Raw genomic sequence first — 21,041 nt, 5'->3', positions numbered from 1 at the left:
GTGTCATGGAAGCTCCTGGTCTTTGAGATCAAGGTCTCTTTTGTCTGGGAAGAGAGCAGCTTTTTCTCCAGTCCTCTGGAAACTACAGGCAACTGTTACTGCTTTGATTTGTGGCTGTGTTAGTGTGGATCCGCAGTGGCATTTCAGTGTGGGTCAGTCGGGTGTTTGCCAGGTGAAAATCCAGTCGTGCCGATTTCCAGGCTTTGCTTCCCAGTGCAGGGTGCTCTCAAAGGTCTTCAGCTGCACTTCTCTCTGCAAATCTCTTCTGAAACTTCCTCTTTAAAAAAAAAAAAAAACAACAAACGTCGTCTTTGCTGCAAAGTAACAAGGTTTTCTTGCAGAAGGTGCTGTCTCGGCTGGCCGGTACTTTGAGTTACTGGGCTTTCCCACCGAGTGCTCTTAGCTCTCCTTTTAAAGTTTGCCAATTTGATGTGTTTGCTGTGTAGGATTGCAGCGGTGGATAAGATCGTGCTGCTGACTTCAGTGAAACTGAGGGAAGGCCTGCAGTATTTTCCAGGCTTGCACTAGGACAGCACGTAGTATCACGTGTCAATCAATGAAATGGAGTTAGAATTGTCCATCCTAACGGGCCATTGATTTTGAGGTGCCACGGTTTCTCTTTCTTTGTAATTGAATTGTGCTTGTGAACATATGAAAATGTTCATTTGCAGACTGAAGGTCCTGAAGTAAAAACTGCAGAGAGGTCACCCTTGTATACAGGCTAGAGGACAGTCTAATATTAACGAGACTACTTTTTCCAGATGACTATGGCATTAACAGCGGAGCTTGCCAATATATGGAATCGTATAGGTTTTGTTCTTGGTAATGGTAAATCGAACACCAGCAAGAAGACATTAATTGTTGTTGCTGTGCGTTTCTTTAGACTTGCCAGCTTTCCGGTTTCTAGCAAAGGTGGTAGCTCTTTAGAATGAGGAGTATCAAACTGCTTTCCCTGCAGGTAAATTCTAGGCGGGGGAGAGGATGAATTTACATCTTGACTTAAAGGCTTAAAGCGTCTTTCTGGAAGTGAATCTACTGTTGTTCCTAGATATTTGCCTCATTCAGAATATAAAATGTGCTTTATGTATTTGGTTACAGAGACAACTAGCCTCATAGATGGATATACAGTGATTAGCTGCGAGATTAGTATTTTAATGGAGGAGGTGGTGGGAGTGACTGTCTTTTTGGGTTTGACCGTTTAGTCCTCAGCGAGCGTCCTACTAGGTGAGTCTTGAAACGTTTTTTGAGCTCTCTATAGAATTGCCACGAGGGAAGGTCCTGAAAGACCTAGACTGATGGAATGGGGTGAGTTGGAAGGGACTCGTAAGGATCGTGGCGTCCACCTCCTGACACTACAGCTGTAGCTCTAGTACAGGTTATATATTATTACTAGTGGCAGCGCAGTGGTGGCAGCTGGCATTCTGGTGCCCCAGGAGAGGAGAACAAGTTGATTTGCAGGAGCTCAGGCTGTCACAGCGTAACAAAACGGGATGCAGGAGCAGCTGCAGAGCTGCTGTATTTCTGGGAGACTTTTGTGGCCCCTGACCCTAGATGGGCATCTAATGGACCTTGAGCAAGGTGATGTGTGTCTACCAGATATTCAGGGTGTTATCGGTGGAATACGTCGTATGAGACAGACCAGGAGAAGTATAGTGATTTATTCAGAAACAACTAAAGCAATTTGCAAGGCGTGAAGGACAGTCTGAACAAGGGATTGGGAAGCGTTTCTGCTGTACAAATATCGATCACCAAAGTCCCCTAAACCACACCGAGTATTGGAAGCTTCTACTGCGGTGTCTGCTGCCGCTGCGGGTGCACTGGGAAAGCGTAAACCTCTGCCTTGAATCCCGCTTTGGGACACGACTATTAGCCAGGGTGCGCTCCGACCCTTAACACCTCGCACCGAAAGCACCGAAAACACCAAACCCCCTCAATTCGCCGCCGCCCCTCCCCGGCCTCGCGCCCTCTGCGCCTCGGCCCCGCGCCGCCGGGCCCCGGCCGTTGGGCCCCGCGCGAGCCGCTGCCGGCGGCCGTTGGGCGGCGCGAGGCGCCTCAGAGGTGGCTGCTGCCCGGCCCAGGCTGCCCGGCTCTGCCCCCCGCCGCGGCCCGGCCGCTTTCGGGAGCTTTTTGGCGGTAGCGCAGGAGCCGAGGCGATGGCTCCCGGCGCCCCGCTCTCTCGGAAGGCAGGAGCCGATGGGCGCTTTCTGCCCGAGTTCCTGATGGGCGCGTTACCCGACGCAGTGGGTCGCCCCGTACCCGATTTGCGCGGCCGCACAGTCAGCGTGTGGGAATTTTGGGCGCTGCTTGCAGGTCAGAGTCTGTTCCGTGCTGAAAGAGTCTCCTGAGAGGGGACGTTTGGTCTGTCTGGCTGCTGCTCTACAGGACCGCTGCAGGCTTGAATTCGGCCTGAGTTCCTGTAGCTTTGTAACTTCCTAGCAATGAGCTCAACTCGTTGAGCGATCGGGGAACTCAAGCGTGTTCTCTGGGGTTTGGCTAAAACCTGCCAAGTACGCTGAAGTTTAAAAAGTGTTGTCAACGTGGCAGTTTTGGTGCAGGAAGAGTTGCGTTTACAGGGAAGGTCAGAGGAACCTCTCGTAAGGTCAAATCAGTTCATCCAGCTCTTCACAAGTCAATTGCGAGAACGGCCATCAGTGCTTTCTCTCTGTTTCAAACAGACACGTCTGCTGGCAGCCGAAAAGCAGCTCGTGCAAGCTGCTGGTTTCTTTGCGATGAACTCTAACAAGTCACCTACCGATTGTCCGGCTTGTAACAGCTGGATGGAGAAGAACTACAAGCGACTCCTTACTCAGCAACCAGTTGTTTCAGTTACAACAACTCAGTAACTGGTTGTATTCCCAGGCTTGATGCTTGCTGTAGCTGGGCTGGAGTAGTGACTTTTCCCAGTTGTAAATGCTAATCCCTTTCCAGCTGCCTACTTGTACTGACTAGAAGCAGCCCTTTCCCATGTTCCTGAGATGGTGGTATCCTAGGTCTGTTTTCTTCTCTGAGCTGGGTGAGTCGTTAACAGCTTCACTGCTTAATTTGACGTCATGGGTGATCTTAGCTCTGCATTAGATCAGTTGGCATAATTGAAATAGCTGACGGTGTTAGTGTGCTAGTCATTCTGGAGGAGAAGCTGAAAATTAAAGAACATGCAAGACAATCGTAGATATTCCTGTCTTGCAATTTCAAGCAGAATTGGACTCAATGATCCCTATGGGACCCTTCCAACTTGAGATATTCTGACTGGTGGTCCGTGGGTCTCCTGCTTCTGGATCTTGTCCGCCCTGCTCCCCACCTCAACCCTATCCCCTGCCATCCCCCTCTGGCCAAATACAACCCTCTGATGGAAATATTTATGGAATTGAAGATAATCATGTGAATTTCACCTGATTGTTTTTAAAAGGGTTTATTCCAGCCTCAGAGTATTAACTCCAGAAAAGGGGGAGCAGTCGGATACTAACACAGGCCTCCCCAAAGGCGTGGTTAAGTATGTCCCTGTAACTGAAAACTTGCTGGGAGGAGAGTGCTTTGTAGAATCTGCTGTAATACTTCTTGGATGTGTTTGGGGTTATTTTGGGTTTGGTTTTTATTAGTGTGAGGTTTTTTACCCCTTGGGGTGAACACACAGAAGGTGTTCAGAGATAGGTCAAGGTTTTCCAGTCGGTTTAATTCCCTGCTCTCCTGGAAGTCCCAGAGTTTTGCAAATGGGAGAGCAGCTGCCTTAACTTCATCCTGTCTAAATGCAAGCTCATCCCTGCTCTCAAGAGCTTCCATTTTACTTGACTACAAGATTAATGGGAGGGGAAGGAATTTGGAGAGTGGGAATGTGGCAGCCTGTGCAATGTCTGCGTGCACTGTGGTAGGGTTCTTTAGCATGTAGAATGTCTTGAGTCTTAAAAGCCTTGCTTTTGCCTCTCGGCTGGAGGGGAGTTAGTCTCTGAGACAATTAAAATCCACCTCCAACCTGCCTTAAAGCAGGAAGGTGTAGCTATGCTCGGAACTGTTTTAAAAGTCCGAGTGGGTGTGACAGTGACTATAGGGGGTTACTAGGAGGTCTGAAAGTTTTAGATGATTCTTGTGTAAGGCAGCAGGTTGTGACACGTGTGTGAAATTCTTACCTAGAACATTCCAACCTGAAGAGTTTGGTGGGTGTATCTGGTTTCCAACGTAGAAATGAGAGTTCACATGAAAAACAAAATGTTAACTCTGCTTTATTGTGAAGCCTTGATAAGCAATTCCCAAATGCACCAAAAAATACTTAGGAGTTTTACCAACAACCAAAAGTTACTTTAGGAGAGTTTAACCAAGAAACCACAGTTACTTAGAGTTTTACCAACGAACAGCAGTTATTTAGGAGAGCCTTGCCAACCCAAAGATAGTAGCAGCACCGCCGAGCAGCAGGATGGCGAGGAGCCCCATGGGTATGGTGGGGGGGAGGTAGGCACAGCACCTTCAGGGCGTCCCCTGTAACTTCAAAGTGCGCTCGTGTCTCTCTCTCCCACTGCCCAAGACAGCCCCCTTATATCCTGCACCGGAGCGAGTGGGAAAGCACCAGCTCGGGTCGCTGCACGCGTGGCCAGTGCATGCAGTGAGCCTCCCAGACTCGTGCTCCGACTGGGCTAACAGCGGCTTTCTGATACGCGACCACATTGTTGCATCTTCTTCTGGTTGTTTTCCTTCTCTGAAGGTCAGGTTCTCATGGGTACGCACATAGTTTGGCAACAACAATACTGAGTTCCCTTGTTTTTCTCGGCGCGTGTACTGGACTTAGTTTGCCTAGTTAGTTTCCATCGTGTCTCACCAGGGCCATCCTCTATTGTCCCTGACACAGTGGACCAGGTGGTTTTGTAACCCCCCAGTGAAAGAAACAAGAGTCTTTCCTGGTTGAATTTCCTGTTGAAGTTTCAAGAACAAGTAGCAGTGGAGTAAAACTCCCAAGATTTCTCAGGCTCTTCATTTGTCCCTTTTGATTTTAGGGTTATCTCCCTTACCAGCAGTAGTCCCTACAGATGAAGAGAGACGTGATCCACCACCAGTTAGAAGCCGGTATGATCTTGGCCGTGGATCAGTACCCCTCGGCTCATCAACACCAGTAAGCGGCTTTGATACTGGCAAAAGTGCCCAGTGAGTCTTCAGCTCATGCTGTTGCTTAGTCTGGTGGCTTGGTGTGCCTGTTCCTGTGTGGCTTGAACGCGAGCTGCAGTTGTGGAGCTGTCATCTCCTGGTTTTGCGTTTCGGTACTGTAGAGAATGACAAATGCAAATCCTGCCTCTGCTGTGCTTTGTCCATGACAAATGCAGACTTGTTGCAGCTTTTCCCCTTCTTGTTAATGTATTGGGCTGCTGATGGACAGAAGGGTCCAAATACGCGTTATCTTTTCTTTTAATGGGCACTAGAGGCGTTTACTGAAGGGATTTTTGGGTTCCTGTTTCCTAAAGCTCACGCTAAGCCTACCTAAGCTTTCTTCTTGTAGAGCTTGTAAGGCTATAGTAGTCAGCTGGAAATGCCGGAATGTGGGAGCTGAGGATCCTGCGTGTCCAGACTCTGCTAGGCTGTGTGCTGGAATGTAAAAACACTGTCAAATAACTTCTCATGAGTACCTTTTAATCATCTTGTACTAAATATACACGGGAATGTCTGTTCTTACTCTGAAAAGTGAGGAGGACCTTAAGGCAACCAGTTAATGTTCTTGCCTGATGCTCAAGTCCTTGGAAATGATCTCAGCTGATCTGAGAAGCGTACCCGTGAGAATGATTTGTCACACTTTCTGTGTCTTCCTGCAGGCCATGAAAAAAACCTCTTCTCTAGGACGGAGCCCGTTGGTTGGAACTATGGCATCAACTCCTGGACGAGGTAGACGTCCTGTCCAAATAGATAATTGACTTTCTTACTGCTTGGCCTAACAGACAAAAATCATGACTGTTGTTGAAGCTGCATCAACTCCTTGCAAATTTACGACGGAGTTGTGTCTTTCTGTACTAACTTTTCAAAAGGGATGTGGATGTGAAATACTTTTCCACTCTGACGGAATTGCAATCAGCTTTACTTAGTCCCTCTTCAAAATGTGTTGCTGAACTGAGCGCAGAGGTGGCTGTAGTTGAGTGAAGGCACTGAGCTGGATGGGTCTCCTTCCATCTTTGTAAGGTTTCCTATCTTCTGTATGAGCCCGTGGCTTCTTGCTTCTTTCTTGTTCCTCTTGGGAGTCTGTGTTCAGCTGCTGGTGTTCAGGGCTGAAGGGGAAAGCGGGGCTGTGAGTCACAAGTCTTCCTAGTGTGCTTGCAGATGAGAAGGTTGGGTTGATGTGCTGTTTGTCTGTGTCTGCAACTAAGTCTCTCCCAGGGTCTTCCATAAGCAAGTGAAATGCTTGAGACTGACTTGATTCTTTCAGTTTAGGCTCCTAAGCAAAATTGATGTCTGTCTGGCAAAAGTGATTTGTTAACGAATGCCGTTTCAATTTAACAGCTCCAAGTATGCTCAGTCCTGCAAGTGCGTGGCAGCGAAGGAGCATGACTCTGTCTCCTGCTCAGCCAGATCGTTTTTATGCTCCAGTTTATTCTCGAAGAGCAGAGGATCAACTTGACGGCAGATGGGTAACTGTATATGGGTAAGTGGATTTCCAAAGTATAGGAAAAATCATGGGTGTAATCTTGGCAACATGTGGGAAGAGGTACTTGGGCGTTGCTGTTGTCTGGCATTCCTAGGTTCTGCCGGAAATACAGCTGTGGTTAAAGTCAGTAAATGCACCTCTGTTAGCGAAGCACCTGAACATAAGCTGCCTGTTATTTTTTTCAAGTTAGAAAGAGAGTGTTCTTCAAGTGGCTGCTTCTAAAACGGCATGAATTCCCTGGTCTCTTTTGGATATCTAAAACCCCTTCCTAGGGTTCTCTTGTAGCACCAGCCTTCATAAACTACTCATTGTAACTTTTTGCATATTTTTTTTTTCATCATTCAGGTTTAGTCAAGCATCAGCTTCCTACATTCTTCATCAGTTTGCTCAGTATGGAAACATATTAAAGCACGTGGTATGTCTTAGATTGGGATTCATTTCTGGAAAGGTTCTGGCTCCTTCTTTAAAAGGCTGAATGTCACAGTGGTGCCTTAATCTCCTCTAGATGTCCAACACAGGAAACTGGATGCATATTTGCTATCAGTCTGAGCTTGAAGCCCGCAAAGCCTTGAGCAAAGACGGAAGAATTTTTGGTGACTGCATCAGGATTGGTGTCAAGCCGTGTACAGATAAAGTGAGTTAACAGCTGCTCGTATTTAAGTAGAAGGCGCTCTGTTTTATGACTTTCTCTTTATTTGCCTCAACATCTTTTATTTTTTCCTTTTTGAATTGCAAATTGCCTGGGAAGTTAAGTTCAGTAGGTAGAGTCTCCTGTACCTTACACGAGTTTTTCTGAAGTGTTTGACAGGGCTTCCTGCTGAGAAGGGTCACGCTTGGAAACCTCTGTGCTGCTCGGAAGTTCTAGTGCACAGGATGGTGTTGCTGCACCAGATCTGCAGTGAAACCGCGAGATAGGAGACGCTTGAGCTCAAAGAGTTTCCTAGGCTGGAACTGGTGGCATCTAGGGGCTGCCGTAGATACGTGGTGGCAGATGGAGACTGTTCTTGCTCCTAATTGTCCCTCGTTCCTCATTTATATGGGACTCTTCATGGGATTCTGGCTCTTGTGTTTATCCTGGTCCGTTTGACTGAGAATTTGTTAGCAAGACACCCTGCCTCCACCGAGCCACCTTCCTTTCTTTTCCATAGTGGTTGGGGTAGGGCAGGCTGTTTTTTGGGCTAATTGGATCCTGAGCTAGATCATTCAAATAATAATGCTAGATAATAAAGGTTGAAATCCTGCTATTTAGTACTTGTTGACATTATATTATCCCTCTTTTTAAGAGTGTGATGGCAAGAAGCTCTACATCTACATCCGTTGATGGCACAGCAGTACAGCACATAAATCATACGACGAGGTTTCCCACAATGAGACCTCTTGCGTGTAAAGCTTGCGCCAGTCACTATCAGGTAATTAAAGGGAAAGGGAAGCGTGTGTTTCTTTGTGCTGCCTCCTCTTAGCTGTATGAGCCTGTACGCACATTAACCTCAGTGTGAGCTTAGCCCTGATCTTCTCCTCCTGTCATTTCCTTAAAGGTGTGCTTCAAGTACAAACTCACTCTGTTCAGTCGGAACAACAACAATAATAATAATGGTGATAATAATAGTAAAAAAATGAAGAAATTAAGTTCATTTCATGTTTCCAGAGGTTTTGAAAATCTTTCAAACGTCTTTTGTCAAAATATAGCAGCACTTGGGAGAAGAAAAAACCCTGGGTATTTAAAAAAGCGCTAACCGATGATCTTTATTTTCTCTCTTCCTCTTTCTCCCTTCCTTCTAGGTGTTTTTGGAAAGACAGACTCCTAGGAAAGGTGAGAGCATTGTATCTAAAGCACTGGGATATGTGTTTGGCTGGTAATACACAGGAGGACGTAACACACTAAGTGGGTCAGGGTTGGAAATACGCCACTGGCATCCGTGGTTAGTTGTATGACTACCAGTGGCAGTGTTTTAACTTACATCCCACCTGTTGTGCCTTCAGTTAATTCAGCAGAGATGTAGCTTGCACTTTAAATGATGGCAACGTAGGCATGGTTTTGAAAACGGAGTAACTGTAAATAGAAGAGCTTTTTTCCCATTTGTGCTCCGATTGCCTGATTGTAGAAAACCTGTCAGCATTGACATTTTTCCTCTGTCCTTAATTTCTGTAAATTTCTTCCCAGTAAACTGGAAATGTTTAAAATGGCAGCTTTATGTACTGATGCTTTGAAACTTATTGTTTGTTTGTTTCTTTCTTTCTTTTTTTTTTTTTTTTTTCCTACTGGAAAGGTCTTGGGCTCCTTGGAGGAAGAACACTATGCCCAGCTGGCTCCCGGGGAAAGGGACTGTTCTTAGCATTTGTGATGTCAATGTTTTTGCTAGCATTTGTTGCTGTTTTATAATTATCTGCTGTTGTAAATGCATCATGTTCTAAATGTCATAGCAACCTTCTAACTCTTTGTTTTATAGATAATGCTAAATAAAGTTTTTCTTAGGTTGTTTTTTCAACAGGTGTGAGTTCTGTTAAGAGCACTGCAAATGGTCTTTCCTAACTCTTTAGTATGATGCCGCCAAATGTTTGCTGAAGTGTGATCAGCAGAGCAGATGCTGCTGATTTTTACTGAAGTAGTACCAATGGGAAGGGGAAGAGCAAAAGTGAGGAAGAACTCGTGGGTTGAGATAAAGACAGTTTAACAGGTAAAGCAAAAGCCACGCACAAAAGCACAGCAAAACAAGGGATTCATTCACCGCTTCCCAACGGCAGGCAGGTGTTCAGCCGTCTCCAGTAAAGCAGGGCTCCATCACGCGTAGCGGTGACTCGGGAAGACAGACATCCTCACTCTGTACACCTCCCCCTCCCTCCTCCTTCCCCCAGCTTTATACGCTGAGCCTGACATCCTATGGTATGGCTTATCCCTAAATGCATACGGAAGGAGTTGGAGCCCAAGCCGGTAGTTTGGCTGACGTATTTTACCCCAAAGTACCAGATTTTGAAGTGTGCTAAGTTGGTGCTTTTTCCCCCCGGTTGTTTGCCTCAGTCTCTTGCTTCTCATAGCTTGAGGAATGCTTTTACTGATAGGTCATTGCAGCTTCCTGTAGAGGAAAAGCACTTGGGAGCAGCGGATGTTGTTTACTTGGTTCTGGAAGTAGTAAGTAGGAGGAGAAGAGAGTTCAGAACAGGTAAGTGTGCGCACTTCCGGACAGTATCATGAAGAAATTTTTCTGAGGTGGCTTCTGCTGGTAAAGACTGCTGGTTAAGACTTCACACGTTGCCTTAGTGTTGAGCACTAGTTAAACCCCGGCATCGATGGTTTGGGTTTTCTACGTATGAGAATGTTCCGGTCCCACGCGGCACAAACCACCACACAGCTTTGTTGCAAAGTGTGCCTGATAATATCGTTATTAATTGTATGAGTGTACAGGGGCCGTGTGTGAAAGGGCGGAGGATGTGGAGAATGACATGTCTGAAGGGTCTCTGAAATGCGTGGAAGGTCTTCAAGTAAACCTTTTCAGGGCTAGCTCCTGTTGTTAGTATCAAAGCGTAACCAGTCCTGTCAACTTTCTGTTAGTGTTTATAAATGAGAGTTCAGTTGGTGAAGTTACCTTTAGAAATGAATACGTAATTAAAAGCCCTGTGAATGACTTTTGGTCTTCTTTTATGGATTTCTTTGACTCAAGTAGGTTGATAGTTCTGTAGTGTGGATTACCCAGTTATTATTAAGAGACTCTTTGTTTTGAACCCTGAAGATGGTCCAAAATTGTTTATGGGGTACAGGGCTGTAGCTTAATTGTGCTGTCTTGTTCCTGTTTGGATTCTGTGTCCCGCTGCTGGTGTTCTAGGGTTGAAGGGGAAAGTAGGGTTGCGAGTTCTAAAACTCCCTGGCATGCTTGTTTGTCTGTGCCTGCAAATAAATCTCCACTAAGCTGTACGAGGAGAGGTTCCTATAACCATCTCCTGAAAAGAAGTGCTGCTGAATTCCGGCTGTCTGGAGGCTTAGTAACTGAGCAAACTGGTCGTCGCGTCCAGGCAGGTCACGCATCGAACACGCTGAACATTGTCTGATTTGCCTCCTCGTATGGCTCCAATCAGTCCACTTCTCAGCTGCTTCACGTAATTTCTCAGAAAGCGCCGACGGACTTTCTTCCTATAGTTTAGAGGGATTCTTTGGGTTTGGGACCCCACACTGTATTCCAGATAGTATTAGCTCCTGAGACTGCTCCAGTTCAGCCTCTCCCAGCCCAGCATTCGCATCCCAGTCTGGATCCTCCCCCAAAGGCAGGCACTGACGAGGATTCTCCTGCTGCTCCTTTTTCCTCCCTCTTCTTTCTAATCTAACGCCGTTCTCCTTTCCTCTGCAGGCAGAAAGGCATTTGAGAAAGCCTGCGTATCTCCCCAGTTAGGGTTGTGAGTTAATGGAATAGTTTCTGAGAGCTGATGCCTTCCTTCGGGGCCTAAAGTTCCTGATGGGCTCTTTACCCGATGCGGTTGTGGGAGATGAACTCGGGTTTTGCTTCAGCCACGTTGTGGGTTTTGGCCATTTGGCACGGAGAGGGATGATGTATGGAGGAGGTTGGTTGCTGGGGGCGTGGGTAGGATCGGGTAACTTAGGAGAACAACTCCTCAAAAGGAAAGAGAGTGGATGGAGCCTGTGACAGGCTCACCGATGGCGAAAGAAAGTGAGCCCTGAAGTACCGAAGCAATGGGAGAAGGGACAGGAAGGTATAAATACCTGAACTTCTGTAACTGGGTGTGCCTCTTTTGGGGAGCGGGGGGGGATCCCGACTCAGCCGACTCATTCATTTTGTTTTAATAAATTTTTATCTTTGCTCCGAAGCCTTTGTCCTCTTTGCGTTTTATTCGTGAGCGAGCGTTTCTCACAATGTGGGGGCTCGTCGGGGATCAGCACCCCTGTTTCTGCAGGACGGGGCAGCGAGAGCGGAGAGGCGCGCCCGGCTGATTTCAGTGGTCTCCAACCTACTGTCTCGTTCCGTGAAGGGCAGCGGGTCCTGTCCGGAGGGAGGACTCTCGAAGCAAAGAAGAAGGGGGAAGGAAGAGCTGATGAATTGACGGAACCGAGTTACGCGCGGCAGCTGGTAATTTCTGTGCACGGGACCCGGGTCAGAAAACCGACTGTTCGGTATTACTCGGGCGGCTGGGAGAGCGGGGCTGAGAGTGTGTGAATGAGACGCAGAATTATCTGCGAAGCCAGTGTGGAGCCCTTCTAACCGCAGTTCCGCTCCTCCGTGAGGAGACCGGCCGGAGAAGGGGCGAAGTGAAAAGGTTCCAGGTGAACGGTGTCCGTCGGGAAACAGAGATAATGGGAAATAGGCCTAGGAAAAGGGATTTTAAGAGAAAAAGAAGGATCCAAGGATCCCTCCTCGAGCATTCCACCTCACAGTCCTTAAAGGTGATGCTTGGGAATTGGGGGCAAGGTTGTACCCGGGGAAAAGACAATGGGATATAGGCCTAGTATAAGAAAAGGACGGTACGGTACTGTGTGTTTGAATGGGTTAAAGAACCCATTAGGTCTGACCCATTGCATCGGCCAAAGTTTGGGTCCAGGGAAGATTGGGTTTGTCAGGCTCTGAATTCATGTGTAAATAGTAAGAAGCCTGCAAGTCAGGAGGAAAGCGAATGTGCTTTTTGTTGGAGAGGGTCTCGCACCTTATATACGGCAAAGGATCTTGCGGAAAAGAAAGGGAAAAAGGAAGAAGAAAAGTGGGAGCCCCTAGATAATCTACCACCCCCATACGACCCCAGGGATGAACCCCATGACCAGGCACTGAGGAACGGGGAGGAAGGGGGGGGATAGTGCAGAGGAAGGGGATAATCCCGCAGGACCATACTCCTCCTCTCTCCGCTCTCCTGCCGGCCGGCTTTTGGGAGCTTTTTGGCATTATGGGCGGTTTACTTGGGTCGGGAGCCCAGACTCTACTTTAAGCGGCCCTTCAGTCGTTGTGTAGAAATGTGGTCACCAGTTGCAGGTCAGAGTTCGTTCCGTGCTGAAAAATTCCCCTGGAAACTGACATTTGGTCTGTCTGGCTGCTGCTCTACAGGACCGTTGCAGGCTTGAATTCGGCCTGAATTCCTGTAGCTTTGTAACTTCCTAGAAATGAGCTCAACTTGTCGAATAAACTCAAGTGTATTCAATGGAGTTTGGCTAAATTCTTCCAAGTAAACTTAAGTTTAAAAGATGTTTTAAATATGGCAGTTTTGGTGCAGGAAATGTTGTGTTTACAGGGAAGGTAAGAGGATCCTCTCCTAATGCTGCTGATTTCTTTGGGATGAATTCTAAAAAGTCACCTACAGATTGTCAGACTTGTTCCTAAGATGGTGGTATCCTAGGTCTGTTTTCTTCTCTGAGCTGTCTGAGTGAGTCGTTGACAGCTTCACTGATTAATTTGACGTCATGGGCGATCTTAGCTCTTGCATTAGATCAGTTGGCATAATCGAAATAGCTGACGGTGTTAGTGTGCTAGTCATTCTGGAGGAGAAGCTGAGAATTAACATGCAAGACAATTGTAGATATTCCTGTCTTGCAATTTCAAGCAGAATTGGACTCGATGATCCCTATGGGACCCTTCCAACTTGAGATATTCTAGGACTGGTGGTCCGTGGGTCTCCTGCTTCTTCATCTTGGCCGCACTTTCCCCCCTCCACCGTATTCCCCCCCCATCCCCTCCAGCCAAATAAAAGTCTCTGAGGGACATATTTCTGAAATTGAAGATAATCATGTGAATTTCACCTGACTGTTTTTAAAAGGGTTTATTCCAGCCTCAGAGTATCAACTCCAGAAAAGGGGGAGCAGTCGGATACTAACACAGGCCTCCCCAAAGGTGTGGTTAAGTATGTCCCTGTAACTGAAAACTTGCTGGGAGGAGAGTGCTTTGTAGAATCCGCTGTAATACTTCTTGGATGTGTTTGGGGTTATTTTGGGTTTGGTTTTTATTAGTGTGAGGTTTTTTACCCCTTGGGGTGAACACACAGAAGGTGTTGCAGAGATAGGTCAAGGTTTTCCAGTCGGTTTAATTCCCTGCTCTCCTGGAAGTCCCAGAGTTTTGCAAATGGGAGAGCGGCTGCCTTAACTTCATCCTGTCTAAATGCAAGCTCATCCCTGCTCTCAAGAGCTTCCGTTTTACTTGACTACAAGATTAATGGGAGGGGAAGGAATTTGGAGAGTGGGAATGTGGCAGCCTGTGCAATGTCTGCGTGCACTGTGGTAGGGTTCTTTAGCATGTAGAATGTCTTGAGTCTTAAAAGCCTTGCTTTTGCCTCTCGGCTGGAGGGGAGTTAGTCTCTGAGACAATTAAAATCCACCTCCAACCTGCCTTAAAGCAGGAAGGTGTAGCTATGCTCGGAACTGTTTTAAAAGTCCGAGTGGGTGCGACAGTGACTATAGGGGGTTACTAGGAGGTCTGAAAGTTTTAGATGATTCTTGTGTAAGGCAGCAGGTCGTGAAACGTGTGTGAAATTCTTACCTAGAACATTCCAACCTGAAGAGTTTGGTGGGCCTGATGATTTTGTAAACCCCCCGTGAAAGAATCAAGAGTCTTTCCCGGCAGAATTTCCTGTTGAAGTTTCAAGAACGTGTAGCAGTGGAGTAAAACTCCAAGACTTCTCAGGCTCTTTTTTCCTTTTGATTGCAGAAGGATCTCCCTCACTTCCATTAGCTCCTATTCGTATTAATAGATTTGATCCTCCACCAGTTAGAAGTCTGCATGATGAATTATCTGATCTTGGACTTGGATCAACGCCTCTAAGCTCAAGAATACCAGTAAGTGGCTTAGCTACTGACTTGTTCTTAGCAGAAGATGTGAGGTAGTTCAGTGCTTCAGTGAATTCTTTTAACTCGTTTGTGTCAACTGCTGCTCTACTTTGCCCAGCTGAGCAGTCAAGCACGAGTGGGTTCAAAATGTGAGTAGCTGCTAACACTGGAAGTATTCTTCCCTACAGTGCTGTTGCACTAAGAGGAAACGAAAGTGAACGCTGAGGATTACAAGTGGGGATGATGTTCTCATGATTTCTAACCTTTTAGACAGTGAAATTCAGATGCTGGTGACCTATACCAATACCTAAAGCTACTTGGTTTCTCAAAGCCTATGGGACTGCTGTTAGGTAAGGGATTTTGGGGTTCCTGTTTCCTAAAGCTCACCCTAAGCCTACCTAAGCTTTCTTCTTGTAGACCTTGTAAGGCTTGGTAGTCAGCTGGAAATGCCAGAATGTGAGAGCTGAGGCTCCTGCATGTCCAGACTCTGCTAGGCTGTGTGCTGGAATGTAAAAACACTGTCAAATAACTTCTCATGAGTACCTTTTAATCATCTTGTACTAAATATACATGGGAATGTCTGTTCTTACTTGCCTGATGCTCAAGTTCCTTGGAAATGATCGCTGCTGATCTGGGAAGTGTACCTGTGAGAATGATTTGTCACACTTTCTGTGTTTTCATGCAGCCCAACTTTTTTCTAATATGGAGCCATGGAACTATGCAACCAAATCCTGGACCAGGTAGATATCCTGTCCAAATAGAAAATTGACTTTCTTACTGCTTTCCTCAAGAGACAACAATCTTTACATTAAAGCTGCATCAAATCCTGCTAATTTACAAAGGAGTTGCATCTTTCTTTACTAACTTTTCAAAAGAGATGTGGATGGTAATGGGGAATTGAATGGGACTGACTGAATTGCAATCAGCTTTACTTAGTCCCTCTTCAACATGTGTTGCTGAACTGAGCGCAGAGGCGGCTGTAGTTGAGTGAAGGCACTGAGCTGGATGGGTCTCCTTCCATCTTTGTAAGGTTTCCTATCTTCTGTATGAGCCCATGGCTTCTTGCTTCTTTCTTGTTCCTCTTGGGAGTCTGTGTTCAGCTGCTGGTGTTCAGGGCTGAAGGGGAAAGCGGGGCTGTGAGTCACAAGTCTTCCTAGTGTGCTTGCAGATGAGAAGGTTGGGTTGATGTGCTGTTTGTCTGTGTCTGCAACTAAGTCTCTCCCAGGGTCTTCCATAAGCAAGTGAAATGCTTGAGACTGACTTGATTCTTTCAGTTTAGGCTCCTAAGCAAAATTGATGTCTGTCTGGCAAAAGTGATTTGTTAACGAATGCCGTTTCAATTTAACAGCTCCAAGTATGCTCAGTCCTGCAAGTGCGTGGCAGCGAAGGAGCATGACTCTGTCTCCTGCTCAGCCAGATCGTTTTTATGCTCCGGTTTATGCTCCAAGAGCACAGGATCAAGGTGATGGCAGATGGGTAACCGTATATGGGTAAGTGGATTTCCAAAGTATAGGAAAAATCATGGGTGTAATCTTGGTAACATGTGGGAAGAGGTACTTGGACGTTGCTGTTGTCTGGCATTCCTAGGTTCTGCCGGAAATACAGCTGTGGTTAAAGTCAGTAAATGCACCTCTGTTAGTGAAGCATCTGAAGAGAGTGTTCTTCAAGTCGCTGCTTCTAAAACGGCATGAATTCCCTGGTCTCTTTTGGATATCTAAAACCCCTTCCTAGGGTTCTCTTGTAGCACCAGCCTTCATAAACTACTCATTGTAACTTTTTGCATATTTTTTTTTCATCATTCAGGTTTAGTCAAGCATCATCTTCCTACATTCTTCATCAGTTTGCTCAGTATGGAAACATATTAAAGCATGTGGTATGTCTTAGATTGGGATTCATTTCTGGAAAGGTTCTGGCTCCTTCTTTAAAAGGCTGAATGTCACAGTGGTGCCTTAATCTCCTCTAGATGTCCAACACAGGAAACTGGATGCACATTTGCTATCAGTCTAAGCTTGAAGCCCGCAAAGCCTTGAGCAAAGACGGAAGAATTTTTGGTGACTGCATCAGGATTGGTGTCAAGCCGTGTACAGATAAAGTGAGTTAACAGCTGCTCGTATTTAAGTAGAAGGCGCTCTGCTTTTGGTCTTCCGCTTTATTTGCCCCGACATCTTTTATTTTTTCCTTTTTGAATTGCAAATTGCCTGGGCAGTTAAGTTCAGTAGGTAGAGTCTCCTGTACCTTACACGAGTTTTTCTGAAGTGTTTGACAGGGCTTCCTGCTGAGAAGGGTCACGCGTGGAAACCTCTGTGCTGCTCGGAAGTTCTAGTGCACAGGATGGTGTTGCTGCACCAGATCTGCAGTGGAAGCACACAATAGGAGACGCTTGAGCTCAAAGAGTTTCCTAGGCTGGAACTGGTGGCATCTAAGGCCTGCCGTAGATACGTGGTGGCAGATGGAGACTGTTCTTGCTCCTAATTGTCCCTCGTTCCTCATTTATATGGGACTCTTCATGGGATTTTGGCTCTTGTGTTTATCCTGGTCCATTTGATTGAGAATTTGTGAGCAAGACACCCTGCCTCCACCGAGCCACCTTCCTTTCTTTTCCATAGTGGTTGGGGTAGGGCTGGCTGTATTTCAGGCTAATTGGTTTTTAGGACTGCCTTTTAGTACTTGTTTACATTATATTTATTCCTCTTTTTAAGAGTGTGATGGAAAGCTTTGCAAGAAGCGCTACATCTTCAATGTCTTCAGTTTTTACTCCACATACACAACCAGTCGCCAGCGCACCAGTACAGCCTGCAAACCGTATGACAAGGTTTCCCACGATGAGACCTCTTGCACCAGCACGTAAAGGTTACTCCAGTCACTATCAGGTAATTAAAGGGAAAGGGAAGCGTGTGTTTCTTTGTGCTGCCTCCTCTTAGCTGTATGAGGCTGTACGCGCATTAACCTCAGTGTGAGCTTAGCCCTGATGATCTCCTCCTGTCATTTCCTTAAAGATGTGCTTCAAGTACAAACTCGCTCTGTTCAGTCTAAGAAATAATAGTAAATAACAATAATGGTGATAATGATAATAATAGTAATAAAATAAAGAAATGAATTTTCTTTCACGTTTCCAGAGGTCTTGAAAATCTTTCAAACATACTTTGTCAAAATATAGCAGCACTTGGGAGAAGAAAAAGCCGTGGGGATTTGAAAAAGCATTAAGTGTGATAACGAATGCTCTTTTTTTTCCCTTGTTCCTCTTTCTCCTTTCCTTCTAGGTGTTTTTGAAAAAACAGACTCCTAGGAAAGGTGAGAGCATTGTATCTAAAGCACTGGAATCTGTGTTTGGCTGGTAATATACAGGAGGACTCAACACACTAAGTGGTGGCAATGTAGACATGGTTTTAAAAAATCAGCAAGTTTAAATAAAGAGCTTTTTTTCCCATTTGTGCTCCGATTGCCTGATTCTAGAAAACCTGTCAGCAATTACGTTTTTTCCTCTGTAATTACTTTTTGTAAATTTCTTCCCAGTAAGTTGGAAATGTTTAAAGTGGCAGCTTTATTTACTGATGCCTTTAATCTTATTGTTTGTTTCTTTTTTTTTTTTTTTTTTATTTCTGGAAAGGTGTTGTGCTCCTTGGAGGAAGAATCCTATGCCCAGCTGGCTCCTCGGGACAGGGACTGTTCCTAGTATTTGCCGTTTTGTTAGCATTCTTTGCTATTTTATAATTATCTCTGGAAGAACCTTCAAAACTCATAGCAACCTTTTAACTCTGTGATTTATGAATAAAGCTAGCTTGTTCTTTAAACAAGTGTGAGGTTTCTTAGGAGTGCAAAACACAGCCCCATACTAGCTACTATGAAGACAATCAACTTCCATCCCAAACCAGTGTTGTCCCCAAACAGGTGGGATTGTTTACCCCGTGTGGAAGGCAATGACACACAGAGTGGTGGAGGTGTTAGCTACTTATTAGCAGAAAAGGGGCAAGGGGGTATTTCCCCAAAGCTGGCCCGCCCAGCATTGACACAATCATTCAGTTGTACATTTTAAGTTACCATAATTAACATATTCCTTGTTCATCAGCTTTTTACTGGTGCTCACAATTCCTGGTCTTGAAGCTGGTTGGTGTCAAATGTGGTCATCTTCAATTAAAGGGGCAGTGTCTCTTAATTGTCCTGTGCTGGCTCAATGGGTGGGGGTCTTCAGGTGGAGGTGGGTATCCTAACTTCTAGAAGAGTGGCTTTCATATTCCAATTAGTTGCTAAGTTCCCCCCCAGGGAGCATTTCATGAGGTATAGCCAAGTTTCTTGGACAATCAGCCCGCTGAGGGTTGGGGTACCTGGTTTTAGGTCCGTTTGTTCCTTCTCTCCCATTGTCTTGTCAAGAACTCTTGACCCAAATGACTGACAGAGTTAGTCATAGAGGTTTGGATGCCACCAGCACAAAGGTATTGGCCGAATGATGATTTTTTTTTTCTCTCCTAAATTGAACTTCCCCCACCGCACCCCCCTTGAAGCTTTCTGTTGGAGGTGAGCGTCTTGGGTAACCGTGTGTGTCATGGAAGCTCCTGGTCTTTGAGATCAAGGTCTCTTTTGTCTGGGAAGAGAGCAGCTTTTTCTCCAGTCCTCTGGAAACTACAGGCAACTGTTACTGCTTTGATTTGTGGCTGTGTTAGTGTGGATCCGCAGTGGCATTTCAGTGTGGGTCAGTCGGGTGTTTGCCAGGTGAAAATCCAGTCGTGCCGATTTCCAGGCTTTGCTTCCCAGTGCAGGGTGCTCTCAAAGGTCTTCAGCTGCACTTCTCTCTGCAAATCTCTTCTGAAACTTCCTCTTTAAAAAAAAAAAAAACAACAAACGTCGTCTTTGCTGCAAAGTAACAAGGTTTTCTTGCAGAAGGTGCTGTCTCGGCTGGCCGGTACTTTGAGTTACTGGGCTTTCCCACCGAGTGCTCTTAGCTCTCCTTTTAAAGTTTGCCAATTTGATGTGTTTGCTGTGTAGGATTGCAGCGGTGGATAAGATCGTGCTGCTGACTTCAGTGAAACTGAGGGAAGGCCTGCAGTATTTTCCAGGCTTGCACTAGGACAGCATGTAGTATCACGTGTCAATCAATGAAATGGAGTTAGAATTGTCCATCCTAACGGGCCATTGATTTTGAGGTGCCACGGTTTCTCTTTCTTTGTAATTGAATTGTGCTTGTGAACATATGAAAATGTTCATTTGCAGACTGAAGGTCCTGAAGTAAAAACTGCAGAGAGGTCACCCTTGTATACAGGCTAGAGGACAGTCTAATATTAACGAGACTACTTTTTCCAGATGACTATGGCATTAACAGCGGAGCTTGCCAATATATGGAATCGTATAGGTTTTGTTCTTGGTAATGGTAAATCGAACACCAGCAAGAAGACATTAATTGTTGTTGCTGTGCGTTTCTTTAGACTTGCCAGCTTTCCGGTTTCTAGCAAAGGTGGTAGCTCTTTAGAATGAGGAGTATCAAACTGCTTTCCCTGCAGGTAAATTCTAGGCGGGGGAGAGGATGAATTTACATCTTGACTTAAAGGCTTAAAGCGTCTTTCTGGAAGTGAATCTACTGTTGTTCCTAGATATTTGCCTCATTCAGAATATAAAATGTGCTTTATGTATTTGGTTACAGAGACAACTAGCCTCATAGATGGATATACAGTGATTAGCTGCGAGATTAGTATTTTAATGGAGGAGGTGGTGGGAGTGACTGTCTTTTTGGGTTTGACCGTTTAGTCCTCAGCGAGCGTCCTACTAGGTGAGTCTTGAAACGTTTTTTGAGCTCTCTATAGAATTGCCACGAGGGAAGGTCCTGAAAGACCTAGACTGATGGAATGGGGTGAGTTGGAAGGGACTCGTAAGGATCGTGGCGTCCACCTCCTGACACTACAGCTGTAGCTCTAGTACAGGTTATATATTATTACTAGTGGCAGCGCAGTGGTGGCAGCTGGCATTCTGGTGCCCCAGGAGAGGAGAACAAGTTGATTTGCAGGAGCTCAGGCTGTCACAGCGTAACAAAACGGGATGCAGGAGCAGCTGCAGAGCTGCTGTATTTCTGGGAGACTTTTGTGGCCCCTGACCCTAGATGGGCATCTAATGGACCTTGAGCAAGGTGATGTGTGTCTACCAGATATTCAGGGTGTTATCGGTGGAATACGTCGTATGAGACAGACCAGGAGAAGTATAGTGATTTATTCAGAAACAACTAAAGCAATTTGCAAGGCGTGAAGGACAGTCTGAACAAGGGATTGGGAAGCGTTTCTGCTGTACAAATATCGATCACCAAAGTCCCCTAAACCACACCGAGTATTGGAAGCTTCTACTGCGGTGTCTGCTGCCGCTGCGGGTGCACTGGGAAAGCGTAAACCTCTGCCTTGAATCCCGCTTTGGGACACGACTATTAGCCAGGGTGCGCTCCGACCCTTAACACCTCGCACCGAAAGCACCGAAAACACCAAACCCCCTCAATTCGCCGCCGCCCCTCCCCGGCCTCGCGCCCTCTGCGCCTCGGCCCCGCGCCGCCGGGCCCCGGCCGTTGGGCCCCGCGCGAGCCGCTGCCGGCGGCCGTTGGGCGGCGCGAGGCGCCTCAGAGGTGGCTGCTGCCCGGCCCAGGCTGCCCGGCTCTGCCCCCCGCCGCGGCCCGGCCGCTTTCGGGAGCTTTTTGGCGGTAGCGCAGGAGCCGAGGCG

At 46.3% G+C, this 21,041-nt stretch overlaps 1 protein-coding gene across 1 annotated transcript; it reads left to right on the top strand.

Annotated features, from left to right (window-relative positions):
* Positions 1 to 2,153: 2,153 nt before the first annotated feature.
* Positions 2,154 to 17,692, top strand: LOC141463450 (nucleoporin NUP35-like). Its single transcript, XM_074145834.1, has 8 exons — positions 2,154 to 2,310; positions 4,980 to 5,095; positions 5,787 to 5,856; positions 6,466 to 6,607; positions 6,956 to 7,025; positions 16,318 to 16,446; positions 17,054 to 17,224; positions 17,615 to 17,692. The coding sequence occupies exons 1-8, from the start codon at positions 2,154 to 2,156 to the stop codon at positions 17,690 to 17,692; spliced, it is 933 nt and encodes a 310-aa protein (XP_074001935.1).
* The last annotated feature ends 3,349 nt before the right edge of the window (positions 17,693 to 21,041 follow it).

The sequence above is a fragment of the Numenius arquata genome, chromosome 3, assembly GCF_964106895.1.
Source record: "Numenius arquata chromosome 3, bNumArq3.hap1.1, whole genome shotgun sequence".
Classification (NCBI taxonomy): domain Eukaryota; kingdom Metazoa; phylum Chordata; class Aves; order Charadriiformes; family Scolopacidae; genus Numenius; species Numenius arquata.
Note: the sequence above shows the minus strand (reverse complement) of the source record. Positions and strands in the feature narration are given on the sequence as shown.

Excerpts from the sequence above, each read along its gene's own strand:
- LOC141463450 (XM_074145834.1), top strand. The coding sequence starts at position 2,154 with ATGGCTCCCGGCGCCCCGCTCTCTCGGAAGGCAGGAGCCGATGGGCGC. Across the intron at positions 5,857-6,465 it reads GGCATCAACTCCTGGACGAG|CTCCAAGTATGCTCAGTCCT; the intron begins GTAGACGTCCTG and ends TCAATTTAACAG. Across the intron at positions 7,026-16,317 it reads GAAACATATTAAAGCACGTG|ATGTCCAACACAGGAAACTG; the intron begins GTATGTCTTAGA and ends AATCTCCTCTAG.